The sequence below is a fragment of the Drosophila nasuta genome, chromosome 2R (genome assembly GCF_023558535.2).
Source record: "Drosophila nasuta strain 15112-1781.00 chromosome 2R, ASM2355853v1, whole genome shotgun sequence".
Lineage (NCBI taxonomy): Eukaryota > Metazoa > Arthropoda > Insecta > Diptera > Drosophilidae > Drosophila > Drosophila nasuta.
This window is the reverse complement of record NC_083456.1, coordinates 9,764,452-9,786,193: the sequence shown is the minus strand read 5'-3', so window position 1 is coordinate 9,786,193 and position 21,742 is coordinate 9,764,452. Positions and strand designations below refer to the sequence as shown.

Genomic DNA, 21,742 nt, shown 5'->3' with positions numbered 1-21,742 from the left:
GTTTGTGTTTTGTTTAATTTGAACAGCGAGCAACCTGCTTTGGCCCTGCTGCTTGAGTAATGAGTCCTGGCTCCAAAGCTGGCGCTTGGGCCTCATGTACTCATGTACGTTGCCACTTCTGCTCCCTTGGCTTTGTGTGGGCCATGCGACTGTTGCTGTTGCTACTGCCACTTTGCCATTTCTTTTCATATTTGCCATGTGTAGCAACAGTAAAAGCGGCAACAACAACTTCTCATTTTGCCGCTGCTTGGGCTGCTCTTATGTTGGCCTAAGTAAGTGCACCTAAGGCTACTTATGAAAAATGCAAATTTAAGTTGACTTTTAGGCGCACAATGCCCAGACTTCAGACTCAGCCTCAGTCTCAGACTCAGTCCTGTCAAGGCATCTGGGCAAAAGTTGAGCCAGTGTATGGCGTTAAGAAAGTTGTGCTTATAAAATATTAAGTACATCGACTGGGTGACCGCCCACTTTCCCCACTTGCCCCTGTCCAGTCGACAAACAATGTCATGTGGAAAGTGAGGCGGATGGTTCGCCATGCACTGACAACTCTTAAATAGTAGCTGTTGTAGCTTTGGACCGGAAATCGTTTTAAGAACGGAAGTGAAAATTCTGGCAGCTGCAGCTAGCTGAGCGCAACCATCTAAATAAACATCTAACATCGTCGTCCATCTGAGGCCCGAATAATCTTTTATTGAAACTAAACAATAAAAAAACGCGACTACAACGCAAATTCATTCAATTGCAAAAAGAAAATTACCCTAAAAAAACAGAACAGCGACACAGACACAACCACAGACAGAGGCATCTACAAAAGCTGACTACAGCAACAAGTCGTTATGATTATCTAGAATTAAATAAAGCACACACATCAACACACACACACATACAGACTGATGTCAAGCACAATTCTGAATCTAACTCGGACTCTGGCCAATGGCAAACGTTCACTTGAGTTGCACGCCTCGCTGAGCAGAAGCTCGTGTCGCCCCCGCTCTTGTTGCGATCTTCATTGCTTCCTCTCGGCCCCTCTTCAGGCACTGCCTCGCCACAATCATCATCACTCCAGTAAGCTGGCAAATGCCCCAAACGATCGCGAGCGCGCTATTCGCTTTGGAAATTAAGTCAGCAAATGACTTGTAGAATATCAACACATGCTCATCGGACTGCCCAGCACTTGCCGCTTGTTTGAGCTGTGTATCTGTGAGATTGTTTTTATATTCCTATTTTTTTCGTTTTTTGTCTATTTCGGACAACAACGACAACGAGCAGTTGAGCAACCGAGCAACAAGATAATCAAGTGTAATTTATTTCGTATTTAGTGCGCGCCATGCATGAGCACGACTAGTTTCGATTAAGTACAACTACGACCACGAATAAAACTATGAATACGAGTCAATATCCATCAGACGATCGAGTATCTACTAGAAATCCAACCACATTTTCAAACATACTAGCATTAAAATTAGAAATACCGATATCTTAATACTCTTATGTTAGAAAAATTTTAAATATTTCCTCAAAAAAAATGTTGGCACAGCCTGAACAGCATTTATATTACATTTTAATTACATCCAATTCTAAAATAAAAACTTAATTATTGAATATTGCAAAAACGCATTTAACTTTATAAAAAAAAAACACCAATTTAAATTAATACCTTTTATCAATATCATATTTAGTAATTGTTTATTAATTAAAAATCTAATCAGATGTATTTATTTTTTCAGTTTGCTATTAAAATTAAATAGTTAACTGCATTAGCAAGTTTAAAAGGATTAATTAGTTGTTTGTTTTATAAACGAAACTGTAATTAAAATAAAATAATATTAATGCAAATTATTGCCAAACTTTTGTTATCGAATTTTTTCTGTTTATTTTTCTAATGATATTAACTACTTGCAATCATTTTATTTATTTTATAAATTATATCATAAATATATATTTTACCTATAATTAGTTGACATTATTTCAGTGGATAGCATATGAACAGTCATATTCTAAATCTACTATGCAGTGAATTGAATTCCCTAAGATCCCTAAAACATTAACTTGCATCCAAGACCATTTTTATAGAGTTTGTATTCAACATTCCTCCCCTATACTGATTAAGCACATTAATTAACTTTTATAAAGTCAAGTGCATTTGAATAAAAAACAACCCCATAAGTCTAGTGATCTGTGTATCTCGATTTCGTGTCTCATGGTTCGAGTTTACATCTCTCATAACTCAGAGCTCTCTATGCACTGTCTATGTTTGCGTCTCACATGTCAAAATCATTGAAGCATCGCATTACACTGGACAGTTCTGGTGCAATTTGGCGTTAACTCGTTGCAGTCTCATACTCTCTTATACAGCGAACATTCTATTGTGATAGTTAGATATATTTTTACTTGAATTTATTTGTTGTTGCATAAGCAATAAGGCGGAAGCTTAATAGCTATCAGAGACTGACTGTAAGTGGCAACAACAAGTTCGTTTCGGTTCCCACGTGCTCTGCCACCAACAAGCAGCAAGCAGCAACAAGCCAACAAGTGACACACCCTTAAGCTAAGTTCACACCCAAATAGTATGCCACAAAAGGGAACACAACAGGTCGTGAAGGCATAGCGGCATATAGCACGCACCAAGCCAAACAACAACAAAAGGGGAGAATGCAACATAAATACATATTTAAAAAGGCAGCGAACGAGAGGAAAGTTAATAATATGCGAGAAAGCGGCAATGAAAAACAATAACAACAACAGCGACAAAAGGTAAAATCGTCACCCATGAAGCAAAGTTCCGATGCTTCTGCTACACACAGAGAGAGAGAAAGAGAGAGACACAAAAGGTGGCATGTGACTCGTAGCACGGGACAAAGTGACCGAAATGTCGAATGTTGAAGGTGGTCACCAATGTCCAACTGCAAATCTTTCAAGAGTAGTTCCGCTCTTTTGTTCCAGCTCCCATTCCGTAGTGGCCACACATCCGCTTCAAGTGGTCGACTTGCCTCACGAGCTTGTCTCACCAAGAACAACTCTGCGAGCAGCGAACAGCACTGATTTCTGGTGCTGATTAACTTTGAATAATAATTGTAATTAAAACATAGACTGAGGCGGGGCAGGACGGAACGTGAGCCATGTAATAGGTGACACAGGTCATGCCAAGAGAGAGAAAGTGGGGGAATAAGTTGTTGGCCAAGCCGGAAGTAGGCGCCATTTTGTGGAGTCAGCTTTATGTCTTGCCGCGTATTGGCCACTCATCCAAAGAGTCACCGAATTTCAAATTCTGACTCGTAATAACACTCAACTCAATTCGTAATGCATAAAAGTTGTTCTCGTTGTTGTTGCTCCAACAAAGTTTACGTTACGCTTTATGAGCAGACTGTTACGGTGTCTATCTCAGTGTGTGTGTGTTTGTGTGTGTTGTGGGTGTATTTCTTTGCGCTTCCATAAGCAGCGCGCCTAGGCGAATCACTAGCGAAACGAGACTAAAGTGGATCCCACTCCCCTTTTACTTGTGTGCTCCCTCTATTAGGTCGCCTCGTCTTCTTTTGAGCGCTGAAATTGATTTCGCCGCGTTTCGTATTTGCCGCTTCTCGTCGCTTGGCTGCCTCTTTGCTGCGCCCCCTTCTCAGTGATTTAGTTCCCCTACGCTCACCCAGTCAGTCACTTATCTTTCATTAAACGCATTGGCCGCCGTTCAGAACGCTGATTAACTTGCAAGGCGAGTCGTCATTTCATTGGCTGTTCACTTTATGTGGGGGCTGGAACGTTTCCTTAGCTCTAGCCAACTTTTTGGTTTACAAGTTGAGAGCTAAGAGAGCACAGAGTGCGGAGAAGCTAATCAATAAATCACTTCAAGGTTTTCTTAATTAAAAGTTTTTGGCCAACAACAAACCACAGACTCGCCTCCGTTGCTCTCTTCTTCTACCTAATAAACTTTTCTACATGCCATAGACAAAAGACAAAAAATACCCAAAAAAAAAAAAAAAAAGGAAAAGAAAAATTGATTAACTGCCAAAAGACCACAAAAAAGCTGTAAGTCAACTTTAGAGCCCCAGGACGTTCGTCTCATTCCAATAGGCAAAACTTTTCGCAACTTGTGCAAGAAAACTACGTAGGTGAAACTACTCTACACTGAAAATCTCTAAAAACTGTAGAGGCAAAAACTGATAACTGAAAACTATTAAACGCTTAATTCAGGCGGAAAATGAAACGAAATAGTTTCGAAACTAAGGCGTACCAAAGAAGCGCCAAATATGCTTCGCCTTAATTAAGGGTAACTTGAGGAAGGCGCAAAATGAAAAGAAGAAAAAACGCTGAAACTGGGAAAATATCAGAATTGAAACGGAGAAGAATGGCCAAAAACGACGGAATGCCGGCTAATTGGCTGGCGAGAAAAGCACAATGCAAAAGGCAACCCCAACGGCCAGTGAACTTGGTAGAAAATGTTTTTCTTAAGCGACCGCAAAATGAGCTGAAGTGCGGAGTCTATCAAAAGAAATCAAAGCGAATCTCTTGGCCCCCACTTGACATTAATAACCGCTTAAGCTGGCCACACTTAGTGCTTATGATTTCTTCTTGCATTTCTTCAAATATTTGCCCAGGCCAAACAATTGAAAAGCGCCAAGAAAAAAAGGTAAACCGCGGTGACAGTCCAGCATTTGCCTTACAGATGAGAGCGTGACACGACTTCTGAAATACTGAAATATATTACACGAATAGTTTATAATGCTTCATATGTAACTGATTGAATACGTTTAATTATAATAATATTATTTTTTTTAATTTTATATTTTTATATAAATTTGCCCAGGCAGAAATATATAATTAATTATTACAAAATTTCGTATATTAAAGTATTCTAATTTTATATTTGTATCATATTTACTATTGTAATTCAGTTTGAAAACGGGCTATTAAGTTTATAAGCAGTAAAAAAGAAACGATATTCAATATCTTATATAAACCTACACCAACTTTTAATGTAGGTTCAATTTTCACACTGGGACATTCTACAAAGTTATGCTTTGTAGTAACGCCAAAAACAACTTGTCACGCGCCCAACTCTAGTTTTGGGGCAACCTTTTGTCATAGACACCACGCACCCACCGCACACCCCTCAAGCACCACACTCTCACAATGCACACTACAAAATCACAGGGAAAGAAAACTTTTGCTTGGAGGCTATTGACATAATTTCTGTGGGCAAGCGACCCACAAGTCACACTCAAGGCGTTGGCCAGACACTTGAGGGCCAATACTGCTGAAGACAGAAATCCACCCTCAATTAGTTGCTTGAAAGTCCTGCAGGACTCTTGCAGTCCTTTTTGCCAAAGACGTTAACCTCTTGTAAGTTGAAATGTAATCCGAATGTTCTTTTGTTAATATTTGTTTTCTTTATTTTGACTTCTTGCTTCAATTGTGAGTGAGAATGAGAGCGATGTTTTTATTGTTCGGTTTCATTTACATGCTCGTTTTGTCAGAGCTTTGCCGCAAATTAGCCTTTGTTTTTCGGTCATAAAAGACGTTCTTGATTACGTAGACGCCTTCTTCTTATTGCAACTTCCGCTTGCAAGTTTGTGTAACATATTTCTGGAGCCAAAAGGAATGAAGTGCAGGACACAATTCGGTTTTCAGATTTATTATAGTTTTTTGGTGGCTTATCTAATCGTCCGTTATTTTTTTCCCTATCTCACTTAACAAATCTTGTGCACACTTCAGTGCTTGATTGTAGCTCTCTATCTATCTATAACTATATCTCTCCCTTATACATATATTTTTGTATAATATCTAATCAACGGCGCGTTTCCAGTTAAAATATTTACACGCTTTGTTGGCACTACCACTTCTAGTTCCATTTCCAATTCCATTTCTATTGATTCTATTATTATTTTTATTTGTTTTCGACTTTTTATCAGGTCCCCTTTGCGCAAACAACAAATTCATCTCCTCCCCGAAGCGAAGGCATCTGGTGCCATATTGAGAATAGTTTTTAATGCATTTCCTTAATATAATATTGTTAATTTATGTGCCAACAATTGACCTGTTACCTGTTGGCCCGCCAACACTTCCGTTTACAATTTAAAAACTCTCTACTTCCGCTTGCAATAGTAGTCCAATAAGTCGCAGGTCCTTAGTCCAACCCTTCGTTTATAAAGACTGCCGTTCCCACCAATTCCAGTTGAGGGCCTTCTGCGGAATTTCCCGGATATTGTTATGTGCCAGCGATTGGGCCATATTCATGCTTATGTTGATGGCAGTGTGAACGCCTTTTCCTTCCGCCTACGCCTCGATTAAAACAGCCCAAGTAATTCACTGTGGCTGCGTTGCTGTTGTTGTTATTGGGATTGCTGTTTAACAAATTTCAAATAGTGCAAAATGATTGCGGTTTCGTGTTGTGCCAGTTGCCCCTCAACTCGCTCATGCCACCCTTTCCACTTGTTCCCACAGCCAATTTAATGTGAGGGCAGCACGCGAGAAATTGCTGTGCGAAAAGATACAGTTGCAGAGCCACTGCACAGTTTGATGTGTAGGTTTTGTGGTTTACAAGCCAATTGGAATATGAAATCTTACCAGTTGGCTTGATCTTACGCCTACCATTCTGCAATTGGACTGTGTACAGTTTAGGGGAGAGTGTAAAAATTTTTGCGAAATGTGTGAATTTGAGATTCATATTGCATTATAAATTGTTCAAGATTCAGAAAATTATACATAAATTCGTTAATCAGAACGAACAATAGTGTGTAATATAATTGAAAACGTCTAAACATTAAAAGCAACAATTAATTGAAATATAGATTTTTTTAACTTATGCAAACCAATGTCAAACTGTAAATGAAGACTCATGCAGAAATTCCAATTAGAAATCCAATTGGATGTGAGGCTTCTGCAGCTGTCATCGTTTGACAGCCACAGCCACTGAAGACGACGCCATGCTGGATCGCTCCTCTTACGCAGCTCAAACTGTAACTGGAATAAATATTGATGATTGGGCAGACATCCTGCCACTAGAAATGATTTTCAATTCGAACAAACGTTTATTGCAAACTCGTCACTATAGTATTCCGTCTAGTGTGTATATTATTTAGGTTTAATGTTATTTTAATTTCTTGTCATTAAGTTTATAAAATATACCAACTAAGTATTTACTCTACTATCACTTATTGTTCTAATTAGCAGTTCACAATTTTCACGCAGACTTTTTCCACTCGATGTTCTTTCACTACTACTAAAGCACATCCTTTTAGATTAGTTATGTTTACTTTTTCTCTTAAGGGTTTTTCTTAAGTTTTCTTTTGTACTTGGCAGCGCACAGCGAAAGCAATTTCTCGGTATCCATTACATACAAAAACTACTAGCTATTGTGTACTTGTCTCTTGTCTATATACGTATGTGTGCAGTGTGTGTGAGTGAGAAGGAGAACATGCTACTTGGTGAGATTCTTGCGCTGCTCGCACGTCTCCTTCTCATTCAACTGAATAACACGACGTCCAAAACGTGCCGTCAGCTTCGAGAAGAATCCGACACGGGAAGCGGGCTTGGTGTCATCGGCCGACAACGGTGGCGCCATAGCCTGGTAGCCGTCGTCCTCGCTGGCGGCACTGCGTCCATGCTTGCCACTGCGTCCCTGGCCAAAGTGGAACGTGGCACGCGCCACATTGCTTCGCGTAAAGTGCTTCTCCGATGGCTTCTCCGGTTGCCCGGCTACAACTTGAGCGGTGGCCATCACCGCAGCCTGCGCCAGCGGACGTCGCTCCGACATGGGTGACTTGTGCTGGCGAACACTCGTGGTCGACGGTGTGCCCGGCGTGCTGGGCATAGGTGAGCCGGCGTCCCCCTTCTCGTAGAGTGTTGTGGGTCGTCGTGCGGAAGATCCCTGGTAGAAGTAACGCTGCGGCGAATTAGCCATCTTCTGGGTCTGCGCCAGCTGTCGTTGAGCGCTCAACAGCGTGGGCTTGACATCGACAGCGTTACCATTGCCGCTGGCAGCACTGCTGGAGCGTTTGCTGTGCGGCGTTTGTGGCGAGCGAGTACTCGATATGGAGGCGGAGGCAGGATTCGCAGTGTTGCTAGCGGCGTTCTTGCTGCGTGTGAAGGTGCGACGCGTGGGCTTGGCTGGAGGTGCGGTGACAATGGACGTAGAGGTGGACGCTGTGCTGCTGACCACAGTAGGCGCTACATTGGGCAATCGCGGCGCCACCGGACGATGTGTGGCTGCCAGCTGTTTGACTGCTGCTGAGCTGGCCTGCGACGGTTCTGAGGCATCCGAGGTGGATGCATGGCGTGAGCTACGCGGCTTGGGCAGTGCGAGCAGCATGTAGCTGCAGTAGATGTCATCGAAAGCTTGCGTCCGCAGCGAATTGAGCACATCGCGTCGCTTGTAGCCCATGCCCAGCAGTTGCTCGATGCGCAGCGGATCCTGCAGATCCAGCGGACGCTCCTGGAACGGACGCAGACGATCCGTGTCCTCGTAGCCCAGATTGAGCCACTTGTCGGCCATGACAGCGTTGAGCGTGGTTCGCTTGCCCGGATTAAGCACCAGAAACTTGCGCATCAGATTCTCGCAGTCCATGGAGATGTAATACGGTACTCGGTACTTGCCACGGAGCACATGTTCCCGCAGTTCCTTCAATGTGCCACCATCAAAGGGTAACGAACCGCTGACTAACGTGTAGAGCACCACGCCCAGTGACCAAGCATCGACCTCGGGACCCGCATACTTGCGACCCATAAACAGTTCGGGGGCTGCATAGGGCGGACTGCCGCAAAACGTCTCCAGCTGAGCATTAGGATTGAAGGTGTTGCCGAAGCCAAAATCGGCAATCTTGATGTTCATGTGCTGATCAAGCAACAGATTCTCGGCCTTAAGATCGCGATGCACAACAAACTTGCTGTGGCAATATTGTATGGCAGAAACCAACTGGCGAAACAGGACGCGGGCATCGCGCTCGCGAATGCGACCGTTCTTCACCAGATGATCAAAGAGCTCGCCGCGACTCGCGTATTCCATGATCAGATAAAGCGTGCGCTCCGATTCGATCACCTGGAAGAGTCGCACAATATTCGGATGATCCAGAAGCTTCATGATGCGCACTTCGCGATACAGCTTCTGCCTCGCTGTCGCATTCAATTCCGTCTTGTCTATCACCTTGATGGCCACTTCGCGACCCGTGGGCATGTGGATGGCCAGCTTGACCTTTGCAAAGTTACCCTTGCCCAGTGTCCGAATGATCTTGTAGACGCCATTGCCATTGCCATTCACATACGATTGTAGCTTGAGATCGGAACCGTTGTTCATCCCATCGGCGGCAGCATCGTCGACTGTGGTGGAATCACTTAAGCGAACCGTTGCGTTGCTTGGAGTCGCTGGCACCGCTTTGGCACCGCTCGACACTGCTCCAGAAACTTTTGTTGCTGTCGATGTTGCTGTTGTTGTTGCTGTGATTGTGACTGCTGCTGCGGTGGCTGCTGCGGTGATGCCACCTTTAAGCTGATAGCAGTTCTCCTTTTCAGATGTTTTCAATGTTTTGGGTGCTTTCTCGTCAACTGCTGCCGCTGCTGCTTTTATTTTAGCCACACTCTCATCTGCCAAACCGAATTCTACAATTTCTAAATGTTTATCCGCCGACATTCTAAGCTACAAAAATTTCGTCAACTTGCCAAAGCACAAAAGTCAAAGCTAACAAGATTGCACAAGCAGCAGAAGGCAGAAGTTCAGTTCCAAGTTGAGGAGGAGGGTTCACTTAAGTTCCTTGCGCATGTCAAGCACGCGCCTTGCATAGTTTTGGTTCGGTTTTTTTGTTCTTCTTTTTTTGTTTGTGGTGCCGCGTCCTTTATTGAGCTGCAATTGTTGACTCGACAGCTCGACACATCTGCTCTTTTTTCAACACCCTCAGGGGACGTCGGTTCTCGGTCTGTAAGCTTTAAGATAAGAACGAAGCACACGGGGTTCGTGGCACGTGGTTCGTGATCCGTCTCCAACCCTTAGCAGTTCATCTGGCGGTGCTAGCAACGCATGACTGATAAAGCAGCAACACGTCCTCGTCCCCGTTCTCTTTCTCGTCCTTACAGGATCGCCCTTTTAGGCGAGCATTTCAGCTGCGCTTCTTCTTTCGAATTTTCAACCCCCTTCGAAGTCGAGTGTTTACTCCTGCAGTCTTCCTTTTCCCCCTTGTGGACGATAGCGTTGCTCGTGCGATCGTGTATTCCGTGGTTCGCTTTTGGTGTCACATTTAATATCAAGTTGAGTTCCGACAACATCCAAATGTCAACAAATGCCTGTAAAGATACCATAAGAAAGAATTTAATAACACGCGACACCACTGTCAATTAATCATTCATAATGCTAACAAATTGATCATCGAACATCAGTACAATTTCATGAATTCTTTTCATCCTTTAATGTATTTAATTCACACCCAACTCGTTTATTTTGAAATCAGTTTTAGATTACTGAAATATATAATACGTTTTTAATCTTATGTGCAATATGTTTTAAATATCTGCATTTGATCATACTTTAAAAAGATTAAATTTAAATTAACTTTTAACTTTTAACTTTAAATTAACTTTTAATTTGAAATTAACTTTTATAATTTTGAAAAAAAATACTTTTTTTAATAGTAATTTACTTTATTTCTTCAATATTTATATGCGAGTTTATTCAAAATATTCAATATAATATTTCTTCTTCATTTTGAAAGCATAAATTATTTTGCGTCCGCAATTCTTGCAACTTATATCCCATAAATAGTACAAGTAACTTGAAAAATTTTAGCAAGAGAACAAATTCAAATCTAAGATTTTAGTACAAGTGTCAACTAATAATATCAATTCTAAAATTAAAATCAATTTAAACAAAATTCCGTACTATATGATTTTTTTAATTAAAATCAGCGATCACTTTGCATGCATCAATAATTGCTTTTGCACCACTGTGCTCACATGACCGCAGTGGGCTCAATATGTAATTTGCTTTCGTTTCTCGACGGGCCATTAACTATCGTCCCTCATGTCGTCCTTATCCTTATGCAGTTATCCATGCATACATCCATACAAGCGAATGAATGCTTCGCATATTTATCGTTCTTTCGGCATTTCTTAATTCCCTCTTGTTTTGCACTTACATTTCGCCAGCATACGCATCCTACAATATCCTGCGATCTGCAGCTACCTACCCGAACACCCGAAACTACCCTAATAACTACCTACCTAACAACAACAAAAACAAAATGAAAAGAGAGAAGTACAAAAAAAAGAAATTAACAACTACAACAAAGGAATTGGGAACTGGTCCTTAATCTGGCTTTTCTTTTCTCTTGAATATTCGCCCCGTGCGACGTGTAACAATTTCTCGTTTCTCATTTCTCGCATCTCGCTTTGAACTCGCCACATGTGGCTGTGTGGCCTGCCAGTGTCCTTGATCCTGCTTACTTGTTGTTGTTGTCGTTGTCGACGTTTTTTGTTGCTTGCAACATTTTCTCTCGTATTTTGCCATCGTCATTCTCTTTGCCTCCGCCTCAGCCTCAGTTTCAATTTCAGCCGCAACCCCGAGCCTAAATGCTTGATGACTGCCTGACGTCCTGACTGCCGGTCCGACTTGTTCGCTTTGGGTCGCATGCAGCGGTATTGTCGTCTCCTTTTTATGCTTCCTCTTCTTGCTGAGTTCGTCTGTGCCGCTTTCCTTGACTGTATGTGTGTGTGTGTGTCTTGTTGTTGATTCGTAATTCAATTGCAGCTGCCTCTTTTAGGCTGTTATTTCTGTTATTCTCTCGCACTCTCCCTCTTTTGGCAAGATGCGATTTAGCATTGCCAAAAATAATAATAACAACAACAGAAGGGCAGAAGTAGCGACAAGCGGACAGACGGAGAGATGCAGACACTAAAAACAAACACTTGCATCTATCAGTTCTTAGAATTGGCAACATTTCGGGGAGGCTTAATGAGTTTAGTTGGTCCATCGAATGCCATTTGAATGAACCATCGTAATGTAACTGATTTATGCATCTGCAGTGGCAACGCCAAAAGCAAAAGAAACAGCAGCTGCAACTGCTGCAGTTGTTGCCAAGTTCATTGTACCCCAGTCCCCCATTTTCATCGCTCTCCTGCAGCCCTTTTCTTTTCCCCCATTATGCATATGTAAACAGAGATCTGAAGATTTGAGTGCCGCCTTTGTGGCTTTGCTGTTGCTTCTGCATCGTCGTCGTCTTAAGCGCCCGCTTGTTGTTCATTCTATTTTGATTCTCATTCTGTTGTGCGTACACACATTGTGTGTGCTCAGTCTCTCTCCTCTCTCTCTTTCTCTCTCTCTTTAGTTCTCCTGTTGTTGCCTCTTCTTCAGATTCATCGCTTGTCACTGAGTCATCGTAAATTGCCTTAGCCAGAAAATAGCCCGCAGCTTAAGACGCCGCTGGCGGCGCTTGGTCTTCATCCATCGTTTTCCTACTTGATCTTCGTCCCCGTTTCTCTCTCTCTCTTATTCTTTCTTTTAGTTTTCCATCGATCTTTGCCCTTGGCTTGCACAGACACACACAGAATCGCTTACGCTTCATTAGCAGCCTGGCATGAGTTAATTGTTTTATTGTTTCTGCTTTGACACTATTTCTTTCGAACGGGTCTTGAATTTTTTTTGGTTGGTTGGTGTTTTTACTCTTGTTGTTGAGAACTGTTGCCAGCTTAAGCAGAGGAAACGCACTTGGCAGCGCAATTCCCACATGGTTTATTAATAAAACGCCTCTTTAATGGCAAAGAAGAACGCCCACTTCAACAGCAGATGGACACAGACGAACGGACCGACAGACAGACAGACGGAAACCAAGATAGATCGCTCCAAACGGAGCCGGAGCTCTCTTTTTGACTCCCCAGGGGAGCGCTCTTATCTTACGTTTGCGATACCGAAACCAGAAATCGAATCGACCAAAGCATCGCCCCAAGATAATTGCAGATTTAACTTTACTTACGCTCTGCGCTACGTTTAGTTTGTTCCCTTGGCAGCAATCAAAAATAAATTAAGCGTTAATCCACGACCAGCAAATTCAAAGATACATATGTACGAGTATCTGCGTCTCAGCGCGACCGAACTACAAGATACAGAGCGCGTCGTTGTACTGAACGCACAACTCAAGTGCCGATGCCCAGGCCCAGACATCAGAGAACAGAGAGTTGAGAGAGCGCTGAGCCACAGGTCTCTGAGACGCTGAGAGCGTATCTTGAAGGAACTGCAAAGAAACTGAGAGAGCAACGATCAGAGAGCGAGCGTAAAAGAGCGTCGTTGTCTTGTGCTCATAATTTGGTTTGCGCTCATTCTTTTGCCGCTTCTTTCGCACTGCGTTTGGCTCAATTCGTTGAAGGTCGTTGCGTTTCCTTGAGCGTTTCTTGAGGCGTGACGTCACACGCAGGCAACCATGTGACGACGTCGTTGGGCAGGGGTAAGTAAACGACGACAACTATGTGTGTGTCTGTCTTCGGCTACGTCACGACTTCGGCTCGTCGTCTCGTAACGTTCGGTTGCGGCGAATTTATTTGTCGATTTGCCTTTGTAGTGGCTCGCCTCAACTTCTTCTCCTCTATGGTGTGGTTGGTGTGAGTTTTCTTCGGCGCTACTTAACGATTTTCTTGTCGTTGTGTTAGTTTGTTGCCAGCCACTATTGCCGACTCGCTCTAACTGCGTGTGTGTACATGCGCTTGTGTGTGAAGTTTTCTTATTCGCCGTTGGTATTCGCCGCACTGCGTTTCACATTGTTGTATCTTATCTTGTTGGCATCGTTCAATCAAGTGTGAGTGGTTGTTGTTGTTGTGGGTGTCTGGGTCTGGGGACCAATAAGAACGTGGCAAGTTCTTCAAGTGAAGTTCCGCTTCGGCTCCGTCTGGCTGGCCAACCGACAAGCGTTGGCATTGTTATTGTTATCCACAGAGCCAAACAGTTTGATTAAAAAACCCAAGCAAAGCATAACAATAATAAATAATAAAATGCATTTTTTGCCTTTCATTATAATCCTTTTCTTTTTCTCATTTAAATGAAAAGAAGAATTACAATCACAAAGTAGGCGACAAGAGGGGCTCCCTAGTCAGCATCGTCGTCGTCGTTGTCGTCGTCGACGTCGTTGCAGATGCTCTTGATTATTATAATAACAGTTTTGTGATTTTACTTGATTCGTATTCCATTTTTGTCGCTTTGCTGTTTGCCGTTTCTCTGCTTGTCTTTGGACAAACGCCGCGGCGACTTTGAGGCGCTTAATTAAAAAGCTTTTGCTGCCTTTTCACTAGAAGCATTTTCTTTTTTATTGAAATTACACTTTGATACTTCAAACGTATGCCTACAGTTTCCACCCCGTCCCAATTCAGAGCATACCACTTTCAATTGCAATCGTCGCATTTGCATTTTGCTTGTGCCTCAAGAAGCAGCTCAGGCTGTTTAATTTGGGCCAAAGTGACATGTTAATAATTAAGCGGGTAATTTAGCATGCAGCAACAACTGACGTCTAAGACTGACAAGCTGCGAGTTTATCAACTAAGCGATACCCTCTGAGAACATTAAAAAAACTTATGCGCTCTCTTTTTTATAAGCATAGAAACGTTATAGCAATGTTTAACTATCTGTCTGACCGTCTGTCCGTTTAAATAAACTAATATAACTCAGAGACTTTTAAATATAGGGCCACCAAACTTAATATGTAATGTAATTGCTCATGTCTCACTATTATCCATGTACTAACACTGCAGTAGTAGGCTTGATTTACTTTATATTTTTATAATTATAAATTACGTTGCTATTAATATTTGACAATTTTAAGTAAAAATATCCATTAGAACAAATTGAAACATATTCTAGCTACACATGCTTTTTATAAAAATAGGGTAAATACAAATGTTATAAAAAAAAATTACAACTGCAGTAGCGAACTTAATTGAGTCGCTTCTTTACTGTTCGGGGTATTTCCATCAAAATAGACATCTTTTGGTTATAATTAGGTCAGACACACGTGGCACATCGCGATGGCACAGCTGACTCGAAACTAGCTAAACAATGCCACAGTCGGCAAATCACAGTTGGCCACAAATAGACACGCGTCGTCAACAGCAGGAGAAGTAGAAGCAGCAGCAGGATGCGTCAGCAGGAGCCACAAAGCGAGCACCTGATATCGATGAAATGTCTTTCGGCAGCGACTTCGTTGCATTTGGCAAATGTTGAATCAGAATGCAGGAGGAGGATGTGGATAACAGATTGCGGCACCAGATGATGCTAGTCAAACAAAAGGCCAAAAGGTTAAATACAGATGAAAAAAGGAACGTGGCCTCGACGGCATCTTTCCAGTTTTTGGCAACAAACAAAAGGACGAGGGCAGGATATGCGATACATGCACTTTTGCACATTGCCATGAGTTATGGGCATCTTAGGGATGCGGGCGCATATCGATTACGAAATACTCTATCCTCTGCCTGACTTTGCCTTATGATTTTGCGTTTTTCTTTTGCTCCACAAAAGGTGCAAAATCGAGCAGGACGAACGTGCCACACACTGTCGGCGGCAACTTAACGATTAATTCGATTTATGTTTTAATGCTGGCGCAGCATCGAAATGCCAACCACAAATCATTGCCAGCTACTTTGCATCCATAAGATACTCAAGAGGCGAACTGCCAATTGCCGAGCAGCCAGGTGAAACTGCCTCAAGATACATAGCAGCTGTAGGCGAGTATTTGTATATTTTTGGGGAGGGAGCAATCGACAATCGAACCATGACAACCACAACCCACACTCTTTCTTTCTGTCTATCGCCAGCTAAATATACAAATTAACCCATTCAAACAATAGTCTTCAGATGTGTCAAAAGAACCCAAAAAGATGCAGCATTCATAGGCCAAACAATAAATGCAGAAATGAGCTCAATGCATATCAATAAAATCGCTGAGCGCAAAGAAATTCACATTTTCAGCTGTCAAAGGGATGGCATCGGATCGGAAAGTAAAAGTCTGGCATTTTCCTAAGGAAAACATACGAAAACTCAGCAGATTTTCTCACACATTCAAATGGGTTTTTGTCAATCATTTGTCATTCGAGTGCCGACCGATGATGAAGGGCTGAAGGACTGCGAGTAAATCTGTTGCCATTGTTTAATCCTTTGCGCTTATTTTGCATTACAACCAATGCGAATCCTTTGCGCGACCGACCATTCAGGTGTAGCACCAGCATCATTCATCCAACTTCAGTTCAGTTCAGTTCAGTTCAGCTGAGTTGAGTTCTTTAGGCCGTTACCTGCCTTTTGTCAAAGAGTTTTCCCCGACTTTGGTTTTAGCCTGTTTTTGTTACATTTTTGCATAGTTTTTCGTCCCTTTTTGTCAGTTTTACTTAACCATTGTTTTGCTTTCTTGTTGTTGTGTGTTTTTTAGCAAGCACTATTCTAATATGTGTGTCTCGACAACTCTGACAATTCTAACGCAATTTTCAATGCTATTCCGACTAAGGGTATTAGCCTCCAAGCTAAACAGCAAAATATATTTTCAACGAACCAGAAAGTATCATTTTAAGAAAGTGTAAGGAAGAGAAAATAGGTAGAAATTAATCTGCTAGAAAGAATAGTTTTTATCCCAAAGAATTTCCATTAATTTAAGTAAGAAAAATTAACACCGTTTTTTGCATAAATTATTTTTAAATATTTTTGTTTTATTATGTGTATTTGACTGTAGCATTTGCTTAGCTTTTCTCGGGTATAACAATATTAAAAAAAAGATAACTTAAGTAATTGTAAATTGAAAATGAATGATTAGTACAAGTTTGAATGTAAAATAATAAAATAATAAAAATACAAAGATAAATAAAAATAGGTCGGAGGATATGTTCTGCATTATTATTTTAAATGAATATATTTCGAATGCGGTCAACAATTATTGTAATGGAAATATAAATATTTTAAAAGAAAAAATTCCATTTAAAATATGAGTAAAAATACAAAAATATATAGTATATACATATATCTAAATATCTATATCATCTTTTAATATTGATACGATAGTTAACTTGTTCCACATCGTTTGTGTTCAAAGAGCATAAGCAAATGTGCCATAAATACTACTATATAGTATATCGATATAAGTAGATAGTTATCCTCGAATATGAATATGTAACGTATTTGTGCAATCTCTTAAGTAGTCGACAAATGCATCGTCTGGGCAAAATCATTGTCAGCAATATTTTGCTCACTTTTACCCCCATTTCTCGCTGTTGTTGCCAGAGATAATCAGGAAACTAATCCTTGCGCTAAGCAGAGACCACGATAGCTTGTCCTAATTGAAATGCGGCATTCTAAGCATTTTGGTGTGAACAGCGAATGCATTTTGGCAGCGCAAAGCAGAAATTTTGTGTCGAATACAGAGCACAATTCAGAGTGAATGAAATGCATTGTGGATGCTGTGATCTGTGAGATACTCTGACTGTTAGAGGTGGGAGCGAGATGGAAGTGCAGCTTATTAGCAAAGATTGTCTACACAACAACAGTTGAGGACAGACAACAAAACTGAAATTGATTACCAAATGCGACAGACATTTCGAGTGTGTGTATCACGACGAAGATAAGAAGGGAAGAGGAGGGGAAGAGAGAGGCTTGGGGTTAGGCGCCTAATAAGCACAAAAATCCACATAGAGCAGCAATTCCTTTTAATTGAAAATCTCTCGGCTTTCAGTTGTTGTTCAGCTCGTGCTTCTCTCTTTCCGCTCGTGGTGCAAATTATTTGCACGTTGTTTTGTTTTTGTTGCCAACATTTCTTTGCGGCTACAGTTCTGTGCGTTTAGTTGTCGGTTGCCAGGAGTGGGAAGGGAGAGTGGAATGAGAGGTTTGCTTGGCTCCAAATGCATTCGATATTGCATTTTGCATTTGCCTCGTTGGCAGCGCCAACATGCAAGGATAATAAGTACTTTAGCAGCCGGATGAGACGCGAGACGAGACGAGGCGCTTGGCTTTTGCGACTTTTTGGACTGATTGACTTGGCGAAGCAACCACCTCCAACCACCCCCTTCGCCCCTTCCTTCGTTGGCAAAGTTGATTGCAGCAAGGACTTGCGTCTATATTGCGCCGAAAAAATTGCATCGGCTGCATTTGGCTTGGCAAACAAACGAGACCAACCCAGAGATTTCAGCCCGGCCAAACAACAGCCAAACAGTCATGAAAAAAGTTTCGTTACGCCTACTCTCTTTCTCCTCTCTTCCTCTCCCTCTTCCCATTCCCTTTCTCTACACATCATACTCTTAGCTCTTAGTCGACTGCATGTGCAATGCATATTAGCTGCGGCCTGAGTTTGAGCCGCAGCCTGAGCCGGTGTCCTGTGTCCTGTGCCATCCTCAGTGCATGCATATGCGTGTCTCTTTATGTGTGTGCGAGTGTGTGAGTGTGTGAGTGTATGTGTGTGCATTGTCCTTTTGGTCGAGCTGCAGACACTGCGCTTCAGTCATTCTTTTGCATTTTATGGAGTCGTTTTATTTTTTATTTTTTGCCTCGTTGTTGTTGCTTCTGTTTTTTCCTGCTTGCCTTTTGTTTGATTTGTAAAATGCAATATGCTGGGCTGCCCAGAACGATTTGTCTGCCCTCTACCCCTCTCCAACCCCTCACGTCACTCTCCTTATTGCCTTTAGAGTTGCTCCTTCTCAGCACTCGATTGCATTTGTTTGTGCATTATTTTTGGTGCAACGGTTAGACTGCATTGCCCAAGTTGGACCCAATTTCAGCCTAGCGATATCCCTAAAGCCCAATTTCCAACTTCGAGTCAAAAATCAGTCAAAAGGGTTCTTTAAGCTCTTGCCAATGCAATACTTGATGATAGGGTTTGTTTATTTTGCATTGTTTTTGAAACCTTAATTTCGTAATTTTTTACATATTGGAAATTGTAACCATTATTTTATTAAATAATACATAATACATTGTTTGTATATAAATTTAATTTTATTCTAACAAAATTTGTATTCAAATTTGGTAAATATATTATGAAAACATGTTAAACAAAATAATTAACTTTGAAATATAAAATATATAAAACATGAGTTTTATTTTTATTTAAGAAATTATAATTGAAAACACCTTAAATATCTAAAGAAATCTAAAATATTTTGTAATTTTCATTAATTTGTACTTATTAAATTGATTTATTTTAATTTGATTTCGAGTTGTGCGCCCCTTGCAACCTTCTTTGGCTGCTTCATCTCAAACGCAATGCAAATATTGGCGCCAAGTTGACTCAGGGTTGCTACAGAGACGCGTCCACGCTCTCCGCCTGCTTCGCCAAAACGCACTTCATGCCACACAAAAGTTGAATCGAGTCCAGTAGCTGCCCCAACCCAACCCCTAATGACCGGCCGACGTTTTCACCGCTCCCCTTCGACGTCGTTTTAATTCGAGTGCGTTTTTCATCAACAGCCAGCTCGACGACGACGATGCAAAGCATCGTCTCCCCACCCCTCCCCCTTATAGCACACCCAGCATCCGTTTAGCTCGTCAACCCACACAGAGAAAGTCTTGAGGCTACACTGAAGACCCTTCAATGACCAACAGGCGACTGCGCCAAAATGCAATGCCGACGTGGCAGCGACGTCGGCGACTTGAAGTGCGGGGCAGGTGTGGGGAGTGAAGCAAAAATCAAACAATCAACAAAATAAAATCGCCACCGCGCGCGACCGTAACTCCAAAGGCGGCGTTCAGAGCTTGTCCAGCTTCGTCTCCCGTTCCCCACAAGTATTTTTTGTTGCCTTTGTTCTCCCGCTGCTGTCGCTGTTGCTGCTGTTGCTGATGTTGTTGCTGCTGCTGCTGGTCGCCGGCTTTATGCGCACGCCCCCAAAGTCCAGTTTTGCAGTCATCAAGTTTTTTGCGAGTCAGACCCAACCCCCGGCACATCCGCCTCGCCCAAGCCCATGCTTCTTTGCCATGTCTTCGCATCCGTTGCATTCACTTTGGGCATCCTCCCTGCCAGTTGCCCCTGCCACTCCTGCTGCTGCTGCTGCTACTGCTCGTCTTGTTCAGCTCCTTCGTCTGACTGCGACTGCAGTGCCACCCTTTTATTTATACTATATACACTTTTTATATTCTCTTCTACGTTTTGTATTATTTTTATTTTGGTTTCTGCAGGCGGCGCACTCTCTCTATATTTTATTTTTAATTAATTAATGTGAATGTAAAGTACATTTTCTACAAGTAAAACTTGTTTTGCAACTGGCAGGGCCAACCCTTTGGGCGCTCCACGCCTCCTTCTCGGCCCTTTCCCTCCCCCTCACTCGACTCCCATTACCATTACCATTACCGTAACCGTTACGTACCGGAGGCTAACACGCCTTGGCGCCCAAACGGAAACATAAATGAGACCTGAGCCGAGCCCGAACAGTCAGCCAGGAGTCGAGCCTCCAAATATGCGCCACCGAGAGAGGTGCACCGTGCGCCACTAAAGAAATGCAGTTAATTTACTCAGAAGTAGCGTTGCCTCAGGTTGAGTGGGCAACAAGGAGGCAGGCAATGGGGCAGCGGGGCGGAGTGGCAGACTGAAGAAGCAGCTTGCCGGCAGCCTCTCAGCAAGAAAAATGTTGCAGCAGCAGAAAGTTGCCCTGCAGTTTCTTTTGTTTTAGTGTGCACGCCGTAATGTATGCAACACAATTTTCCTTTCCTTTCCTTTTTTATTTTGCGCTCTTCGCTGCCGTTGAAAAATTTTGTTAGTCCTTGCCTGCGCCTACCTTCCAACAGCAGCAGCAGCAGCAACAGCAGAAGGGCGACAGGAGGTCAAAAGCGTTAGGTTTGCCGGGTGCAAACTGGAGCCTAGTTGCGTATGCAGTCGCCACTTTTCATACCCTGCAAATGGAGTCGAAGGCGGGTATACTTACTTAGCTTCTTTTTCCTTAAAGAAAACTTGCCACTTCTTAGAGGGTATCTCTTAGTTGCTCTTCTGCACTTCCGGCTTGCTAGACTTACTACGTGAGTGTGCGAGTGTGTGTTTTTGTGAGAGGCAGTTGAAAACTTTGCACTTTTCACTGTAGTTCCTAGTGGCTGCTGCCGATCCATTCCCTTCCCCTCCTCCTCCTCATCCTCCAGCTGTTGTTGCCATTTTCATTCGCTGCTGCTTCACGACCCTTTGCAGCATTCGTTTCGCTGACTTCTCTATATCTTTCCACCTCCTTTTTCTACATTTTTGCATTTTTTGGGCGCCCTGGAAAATGTTGCAAAAGTTATTTCTTCACGAGGTTTCGTTGCACTTCATGTTGCGTCTGCTTGAGTGTGAATGTGTGTGTGCACCACAGCAAACTAGTCTCGAGTTTAGTTAATCGGTAACTCAGGGATATTCTATGCACGAGTCGACTGCATCAAGTGAGCATGCATGTGGCTTGGATATTTTTTATTAAAGATATTTACAATGCAACCAAGACCTCTTTCATTGTAAGGAATTATTCATTTTTAAATCCAATATATAAAAACATAAACTCTAACAGAGAAAGAATATTTTTCAAAATTGGAAAATATTTGTTTAATAAATATCTTATTTTCTGAAAGATTTTACAATTTTATTTATTCTTAATTTAATAACTTAATACAACATTAAACTAAATTTCAAGAATCATTAAAAATATGAAAAAGATAGCAAGTTTATTTTAATCTAAACTACTTTTTTTATGAAGTCATTAAAAAAAAAACAATACAATTATTTCTTGATAAGTTTTAACAAATATCTATCTAATTTCTTGCTTGTAACTAATTTCTAAGTTAATAATTAAAGCTGCACTGCAGTTGCATCAG

At 42.0% G+C, this 21,742-nt stretch overlaps 2 protein-coding genes across 7 annotated transcripts in view; one reads left to right on the top strand and one right to left on the bottom strand.

Moving 5' to 3' along the window:
- The window catches only part of LOC132787624 (homeobox protein prospero), a 79,413-nt gene that overhangs the window by 14,669 nt on the left and 43,002 nt on the right, over positions 1-21,742 (top strand). The gene's annotated exons all lie outside the window — the stretch shown is intronic.
- Positions 7,018-13,043, bottom strand: LOC132785924 (MAP/microtubule affinity-regulating kinase 3-like). The gene is made up of 2 exons (XM_060792252.1): positions 12,945-13,043; positions 7,018-10,263 (listed from the first exon to the last, which is right to left on the bottom strand). Exon 2 carries the CDS (start codon positions 9,614-9,616, stop codon positions 7,412-7,414), a length of 2,205 nt encoding a protein of 734 aa, XP_060648235.1. The 5' UTR covers positions 9,617-10,263; positions 12,945-13,043; the 3' UTR covers positions 7,018-7,411.